Consider the following 7,695-nt stretch of genomic DNA (forward strand, 5'->3'; position numbering starts at 1 on the left):
TTGCATTGTGAGATGTTTCTATTATTTGGCCTACCCTCATAAATGGGATGGACAAAATAAAAGCCCCTCTCAGTTAAATAGCACTACAAACTACATCTTCCAAAATGATTCAGTGGAAGGCAGAAAGTTGATAAATATACATACACTTACACACAAACATCATATGCAATTGATGCATGAGCAATTGGTTTGATTTTCAGGTGACAGTTCAAGAGTGATCATAGGAAACAGATGGACATTGAAACTGGACAAAGATGTAAAAAATAATCTAACCATATTGCAATTTCCTCATTTCACCTGTCTCTAGCCTTTCACTATTTTGTGGTAGGCACTAAGGACACCATTTTTATATATAGATGCAATTACACACACCAGCTACGTTTATTAGTTATTGTATGCAATTCACTGCAACACTTCTGCCTCAACAACTGTGTTTATGAAACTCAGTTAAGTTTATTGATCATAGTTAAAGGCGGTGTACTGGACTACATTATATTTAGAGGTGTTCTTAATATTCTGACCTTCACATGTATGTGGTTGGGGAGGACAAATATAGAGGCATTCACTGTTTTATCAGGTCCTATTTCTTATGTGCATTTCACTACTATACTGTGAAGGCAGACTATCTCACAAAGGAAAAAATGGCTTGAAATTTTTTCAAAACATATAATCAGCTTTCATAACTTATCCCACACTGGACGCTATATGACGTGTTCTGGTATTAGAAAAATCTTTTTATTTCATTAACATATAGCTCGTGTTCTTTATACAGCTACAGAAATGCATTATCACTGAATTTTATAGTCAGCTGCTACAGTTCTTAGACTGAAATAATGGAGTGACCTGAGGTGGTGGACCTGTGGTAATCTGGTCAACTGAAAACACTTTTTATCGGCCTCAGCTTAGTAGCTTGGTCAGGAGGGTTAAATTTGAGAGGGTTCATTTCAACAGCCTGGGGATCCAGGACAGAAACACCCTTTGCCAAAACCGTTGTGTCCAGCCTCACAAACCCAGAAGAGACAATCCCTTCCTTTCTACGTCTAGACGGAGATTTCCTCAGAAAAACATCTGCCTCATTTATTTTCTGAAACATTGCTGGTTGATCCTTTGAGCTGGTTAGTGGCTTCGGTGATGTTACTGTCCACTCAGTTTGCTGCTGGTTATATTTTGGTTTCAGTTTGGATAGTCCACTTGTTTTCTTGGGTATTGTGCTGCTGTTATCCACAATCTCATACTGAGGAAAGACAATGTGTCGAGGCAGACTGGAAGGGTCAAGCCTTGGTATGGGTTTGTAGGCCTTGGCCTGATAAAATGGCTCAGGCATATGGTTATAAATGGAATATGCCCTATTTTTACCCTCTATTGCCACATCCTTTGGTTTTGCTGAACAGGACAGTGATGGCAGGAGTTTGCCCAGAACAGGCTTCGGAGGTAAATTAACCTGCTGCTTCTTCTTTCCAACAATTTTTGTTGGGGGCTGAGGAGTAACTTTATAGTACTTGTCAGGGACAGGCCTCATGGGACTTGTTTCCTTTTGAGATTGCTTTAGAGAGGTGCTTGTTTGGGCTGTACCATCACATTGCTGGTTGACTGCTGGTTCTGTTTGTACCGGGTCAGGCTTCTGTTAGAGAGATGGAAATATAGACATACTTTTAGATATAGACAGAAAACTTCTAAGTTGAAATTTGAAGACTTTCAGATAAGACATTAAGAATACCTGTTGTGTGGTGTGGGGGGATTGAGGGGTAGCATTCACAACAGGCACACATCCTTCAGCCCAGGAATCTAAGGTTGATGGCAAAGGCTCTGAGTCTTCTGTTTTAGATGCTTCCTCTGGTTCTTCTCCTTCATCTAGGCATAGGATTTGCTGCTCTAGAATCCGTGTGAGGTAGCTCTTAGCCCAGCATACAGAGAAAGGTGCTAGCTTAAGGGCAAAGACAGGCAACAGCATGGATGTTATACTGTATGTACGTGATTTGTGGATGAAAGGAAGGTAAAGAAAAATCTTTCTGGAGTGGCAATAGTAAGATGTTCACATTGAAGTAAAATCAACATAAAATGCATATATGCCTTTCTATTTTACCTGTCTTTCAAGGTACACCTTGAAACAGCCTTCCATGACCTTGCGCAAAAGTTCATCCATGATCTCCCCCACTGTGTCTTCTGCATCCTCCTGCATTAACATGTCCCTCCACTGTGTCCGAGTTAAGCGACCAGGGATAATATCTTCCACTTCCAGCTCCTGCACTGGAGGTGTAGTCACTTGGGCAGGCAACATAACTTTATGCTTGTCAGCCTGAGACTTGGCTGCAGAATGGGCCATCTCTGCTCAGAGGCTGGTGTGTAATTTCAAACACAAATCAAAAAAAAAAAATCTGACAGAATTACAAGCCAGAAAGGTTTGATATATTTACTGGATAAATAAATAAACAAACATAGCACAATATCAGTCCATACTAGTTGGCATATACTATAAAATGTTATAGCTACAGTAAACATTATCACACACTGATGGATATGATCAAACTTGACAGTTTTTATTTCATGGGAACTTTCATATAAAACTATCATAACCAATGTGTGTTTCGTTTGAAAAACAATCGTCCGAGGCAAACAAACAATGTGTGCATACAGCGCAAAAAATATTGTGGAGTTACACTTTTAAGTTCCGCGCAGTGTTTTGAAAGCAGTTTTGAAAACAATGGTAACTTGCGTAATTTGGCGTAGTTAAAATGGCTCCACATAAACATTCGACCGCAACACCAGTTTATAGGTTAGTGGTTACGTTTTACGAGCAATGTTTGAAACCTTACCTTATAGCTTATTTTGAGTCCTCTACTTTCGTGTGGACTGCGGGTGCTCAGCAACCGAGCCCTCAAGGATGACGTAATACGTAGAGGTGGCGTTGTCTCTATGGCTGCGGAGGACGCGGAGGTAACGCTAATCTTATTGCTAACATTAGCTAGGAAGGTGCTTCGTTCGTGTTAATTTTGATTGACTGGCAGAGCCAACTGTCTAATCTTAGGCAATTTCATCTACAAAACCAGTGTGTCCTCTTTTACTTAAGCAGCTTTATTGCAGTTAGGATTTCTTTAACACACCTATCTTGTTGCTAATGTCTAGTAGCTAGCGCTATGATTTAGCATCGCAATTTACTGCCAAATAGAGGTAAGTGTTTATAGAAACTGCTAACTTAACCTAACCATGTTCTAATGGTGATGATATTTTCTTCTCTTAGATTGACAGCAGATCATCCACTTCCATTTCAGCAGACTGCGGTGTTTGAAAGAGAACTCTGCAAGATGTATCACAAAGAAAAGAGCATTCAGATCAAAAACAGCGCCTCGGCACTGTACAACAACCTGAGTGTGTTGCGCATCGCCCCGCGGCGCCTCACCTATTTCACTGTGGTCCATGCTAACGTGGTCAACATGGTCAGCGCGTCCTGGGACGGTCTCAACTACTCCCACCGTCAGCTGCAGTCCAAGGAGCCCAATGTCGCCACAAGCACATCTCTCATCATGCAGGTCAGGCCACTATGCAATGTCTGCATTTGTTTTTATGGTCTTCCACTTGTTATTTTTCAGTATGAGAGCAGAATATTATTCTAGTCCTCGAGGAACTTGCACTGGATGTCCAGTAAGATAAAAGCAAAACGTTCCCTTTTATATTCTTTGCATTTATTTTTTAGTATTCATTATTGTTTTTATTGTATGTGCAAATTTTCAGCCAGATGAACTGTGGCCCTACTTTTACAGTCTCTCAGGTTTAGACGAGAGAAAGTATGCTGTCATAAATTTAGATAAACCTGTCATACAGTGAAGTTTGTTTGATTTAGAATCATTTATCAGCTTGTGAGTCATGGGTATCTGCAGACACTTAGAATCTTTCTTTTTTGATGCTAAACCAATACACATACTACCTTCTTGGGAGTGAACAATTAAACACACCCCATCTATTCTAGTATATGTATAGGCATATCTCACTGTCAGCCATTTCTTACCTGCACAGAGCAAAAATGCAGGACTGACTATAAAACACACTGACTGCCTCAATCACTGCCCTGCTGCAGAGTTATAAAATTGTCATACTCATGTTCGCTGTTTAATTTTCACTCCAATGTGCTAGAGTAAAGCACAGTTCCCATCTCCCAACCAGTTAGTTTATGTAAAAAACAACATTGTTTATTTGGTTGCTGACAAATATGAAATGATTAGTTTTACTGTTAACAAATTTTGTCTATATTGCTGGCACACTGTATTTCACAGTATCATAATAAATAAATAAATACAGTTTTTTTCTTTTAACAGGTTGCATTTTGTGTTCTGCCCTCTCGTGATTTGCTGGTGGTGACCTCCCAGAAGGGCATCCAGGTGAGTATGTGCATGTGTTTGCTCTAGTCTGTGGTCAGTGGCAATCACCATTTTTGGTGGCTGTGGTTGTCTCTTATGATTATGCTGTAGTCTAGCCTGTGCCATTGAGTATTTTTAAAATGTGAACCTAAACAAATGTATTCAAGTATATGTTCTTGGGCCCTTTTACTTACATTCATGCAAATCCATTGCATTAGATTTATGAATCTGATGGGTCCATAATGGTGTACTGGCATGCACTGGATACTTCAGATGCACCTACAGGTAAACTTACAACCGTGGACTTGCTACACATGTAGGCACTCCAAGAGTTACTTGTCTCAATTAGTTGCATGAAAACTTTGAAATGACTGACTTTATTATATGATGCTATACAGTAAGCTGTAACACAGTTTGATATGATACAGTAAAATATGACAAGTGTTGTTCCTGGAAATGTGTCAGCGCAGCACAGGTGATCCATCTTCATAACACAAGCGTAATTACAAACACCGGTGGGTGGACCTGATTACTACATGTGTAATCAAAAACAATTTTCAGGCATTTACACCCACATTATTACTATATACAGTATCTTCACAGTCACAAATGCTAGTGATAACGGTGTACATGTGAACAATGTTTTTCCACTATGTCATGTTTACTTGGATAGTGCAGCTTTGTTTGCTTGCACATTTAAAACCCTGTTCATATATGCATATTTGTGCAACCACACATTTGTTTTTTAAGAGAAAATTATTAATCCGGAGTTTTATACCAAATCTAGCGTACTCACAAAACTTATTTATGTCCCAGCTCAGGCTGTGTTTGCTCGAGGAATATCAGCCGTGTGGGATAATTATATATGTGTGGGTGAGTACTGAGTGAAATATGTTCACCTTAGTTATGTATATACAAAATACAGAGTGAACATTTACAGTCTACTGAGCTTTGTCCTCTCTCTAGGTGTATCCTCTGGGGCAATTCTAGTATTTGATGTTCCCAGTAAAGGTAGTAATATAACCCTGTCGGAGGTCCTGGAGGAGCACAAGGAGCCTATCACTGACATAGCCTCGGAGTGCTCTGGCAGCCAGGTACGTGTGGGTGCTTGCTCAGTATGTGCATTGTCTCTTTGTATGAACTTTTGTTGATATAGGATAGCTCTAACTTCTCCATGAAAGACATACTCCATAAATAAATTGCTGCTTTATATAATACTCATAGGAACTACAACTCTTGTATGAATTACCTAATTCCTTCCATGTTGTTGCTGTGTCCCCCCTGTCAGGAGTGCATAGCTGATCTGGTCAGTGCAGATGATGGAGGCAATCTGTGTGTATGGAAGTCTGGCAAGGAATTTCAGCTGCTCAATAAGATCCCTGGCTTTGAGTGAGAATCTGATTGCGTTTAGTCATTGTTTCTATAAAACTGAGCTAAAGCAAAGTGTTGCAATGACAGGCAACAGTGACAGAGTAACCTGTGGTCCAACTCCTCTTCATACATTATTGTAGTTATCTACTCTAATTTTTGTTCCTTTTCACTGTTCTTTGTTTCTTCCTCATTTCCTTTCCTCAGTCTAATCAAATGCCCATTATTATTTCCCTTTATTCTCTCACTATGCTCAGTATGAGCTGCTCATCTGTCAAGCTGTGGAAAGGTATCGTGGTGGCAGGTTATGGCACAGGCCAGATCCATCTCTTTGAGGCAGTGACAGGAATTCTGCATGCTGAGGTCAACGCCCACGCTCGCTGGATATACTCACTAGACATTGCTCCTTTTTCTGGGCTGGTGAGTTGTACTGACAGTTTACTGTGGTGGCATTTATTATGAAGTGTCAAACATAGCTAACAGTGAAATACACTAGATTCATAGGCTTTCTTTTCAAAGAATCCTTGTGTGCTTTAGCTTCTATCTGCTGCTGAGGACTCCCTTGTTCGAGTGTGGCACCTGACTGTGACCCCAGAGACCAACAGTGTGGAGGTAACTGCTCTTAAAACAGAACAAATCTTTTTTTTTAAGTCTACAATCAAGGAACAATTTATCTATCCTCCACTGTAAGTTATATCAGGTGGTTTTTCCTTTTACTGTCAATGAAACCCTGGCTGTGTGTTTTTCTCATTCCCTCATAGGTTGCCCATTTGCACAATGAGTGTGTGACAGACACACAAATCTGTGGCGCCAAGTTCTGCGATGGCGATGGTTATGCCTTTGCAGTAACAGGCTATGACCTGAGTGAGATTATCCGCTACACACAATTGTAAACTGTTGCCTTTATTAAGGCTAGGTAAGAAGAATGTGAATTTGGTACATTGAACTGTTTTTTTTTTAAATAATACCACCCACAGAGAGAACAGAGTAACAAGTGATGCATACAGCATTATGTTTTTTGGGATAAGCATCATTTCATACATGTGTGTCAACAAAGGCTAGAAAGACATTCTATTAAAGTAAAGGGGTGTTAGGGTGATTTTCATTTTTAGATAGAAATGAATATACATAGTTAGTTGAGTATATCATTCTATGTGTTCACTGAATCACTGGTCAGTATTTACTGTGTTAGCCAACTGGAGCACTGTTTAACATCAAGGGGACTGGTTCACTAAAACACTGACTCTCATTAGATTTACAGCTTTAGCAAAGAGGGTCCACAGTTAATTTATTATCACCACCTGGCTGAAGAGGCCAGGGAATTTGGGGTCACTGGGACACCAAGGGTAATAAACAAGAGACTAGATCTAAAAGTCAGGAAGAGGAAGACAACTTCAAAGGCAGGGCAATATACAGACACACACAGGCAGAGCAGTTTTATTGGAAAGCAATGTCTGAAATCTAGCAGTTAGTTGGAAACAAAGGAAGGCGTAAGTGTCTATGTAGAGATTAAGAAAGGGTAGGTGTTCCTCAGTGACGTGCGGTGAGGTTGACAGCTGGTGAGGCACTGTCAGATTTACAAATACAAATGAACCGTTAACAAATTGTCTGTTAACAGACAATGCGTTATGTTTTATATCTCATATCAGCCTTCTTCACACAAACGTGACCCATATTTAATTTGAGGTTAAAATTTATTCCAATTGAGCTTATTTCTAACTAGAAATAATAAAAGTTTATGGTCTTACCTTTACTTGTACACGAAATCCATTTGTCAGCTGGTATGTATTACAAACCCTTTTACCGTTCGAATCCAATATTAAAACAAATGTTTTCAATAAAGAAGATCCTTCTGGACAAAAATGTCCAGACTGTCAAAAATGTTTTGATTGAAAGTCCAGATTTGCGAATTTTCTCATCTTGGAAATGTAATCTTTCATTTTGATAAGGCGGATTGTAAAGGAAATATAAACAA

At 39.6% G+C, this 7,695-nt stretch overlaps 2 protein-coding genes across 4 annotated transcripts in view; one reads left to right on the forward strand and one right to left on the reverse strand.

Moving 5' to 3' along the window:
• Positions 1-713: 713 nt before the first annotated feature.
• Positions 714-2,902, reverse strand: c20h2orf81 (chromosome 20 C2orf81 homolog). Its single transcript, XM_020594567.1, has 4 exons — positions 2,814-2,902; positions 2,084-2,336; positions 1,718-1,924; positions 714-1,621 (listed from the first exon to the last, which is right to left on the reverse strand). Exons 2-4 carry the CDS (start codon positions 2,321-2,323, stop codon positions 872-874), a joined length of 1,197 nt encoding a protein of 398 aa, XP_020450223.1. The 5' UTR covers positions 2,324-2,336; positions 2,814-2,902; the 3' UTR covers positions 714-871.
• A 189-nt stretch (positions 2,903-3,091) lies between these two features.
• wdr54 (WD repeat domain 54) overlaps positions 3,092-7,695 on the forward strand; it is a 5,372-nt gene continuing 768 nt past the window's right edge. For 2 of the 3 annotated variants that reach the window (XM_020594568.1, XM_020594569.1), the window contains exons 1-9: positions 3,196-3,527; positions 4,311-4,373; positions 4,571-4,637; positions 5,169-5,225; positions 5,319-5,446; positions 5,641-5,741; positions 5,978-6,140; positions 6,258-6,332; positions 6,482-6,636. In XM_020594568.1, coding sequence (XP_020450224.1) covers positions 3,213-3,527; positions 4,311-4,373; positions 4,571-4,637; positions 5,169-5,225; positions 5,319-5,446; positions 5,641-5,741; positions 5,978-6,140; positions 6,258-6,332; positions 6,482-6,613 — 1,101 coding nt within the window. In that variant the 5' untranslated portion in view covers positions 3,196-3,212 and the 3' untranslated portion in view covers positions 6,614-6,636. Of the gene's footprint in view, positions 3,169-3,195; positions 3,528-4,310; positions 4,374-4,570; positions 4,638-5,168; positions 5,226-5,318; positions 5,447-5,640; positions 5,742-5,977; positions 6,141-6,257; positions 6,333-6,481; positions 6,637-7,695 lie in introns of those variants that run through there. The other variant, XM_020594570.1, reaches the window with a different exon arrangement.

The sequence above is a fragment of the Monopterus albus genome, unplaced genomic scaffold, assembly GCF_001952655.1.
Source record: "Monopterus albus unplaced genomic scaffold, M_albus_1.0 scaffold23.1, whole genome shotgun sequence".
Taxonomy (NCBI): Eukaryota; Metazoa; Chordata; class Actinopteri; order Synbranchiformes; family Synbranchidae; genus Monopterus; species Monopterus albus.

Excerpts from the sequence above, each read along its gene's own strand:
- c20h2orf81 (XM_020594567.1), bottom strand. The coding sequence starts at position 2,323 with ATGGCCCATTCTGCAGCCAAGTCTCAGGCTGACAAGCATAAAGTTATG. Across the intron at positions 1,925-2,083 it reads AGGTGTACCTTGAAAGACAG|CTAGCACCTTTCTCTGTATG; the intron begins GTAAAATAGAAA and ends TTTGCCCTTAAG. Across the intron at positions 1,622-1,717 it reads CCCCCCACACCACACAACAG|AAGCCTGACCCGGTACAAAC; the intron begins GTATTCTTAATG and ends TCTCTCTAACAG.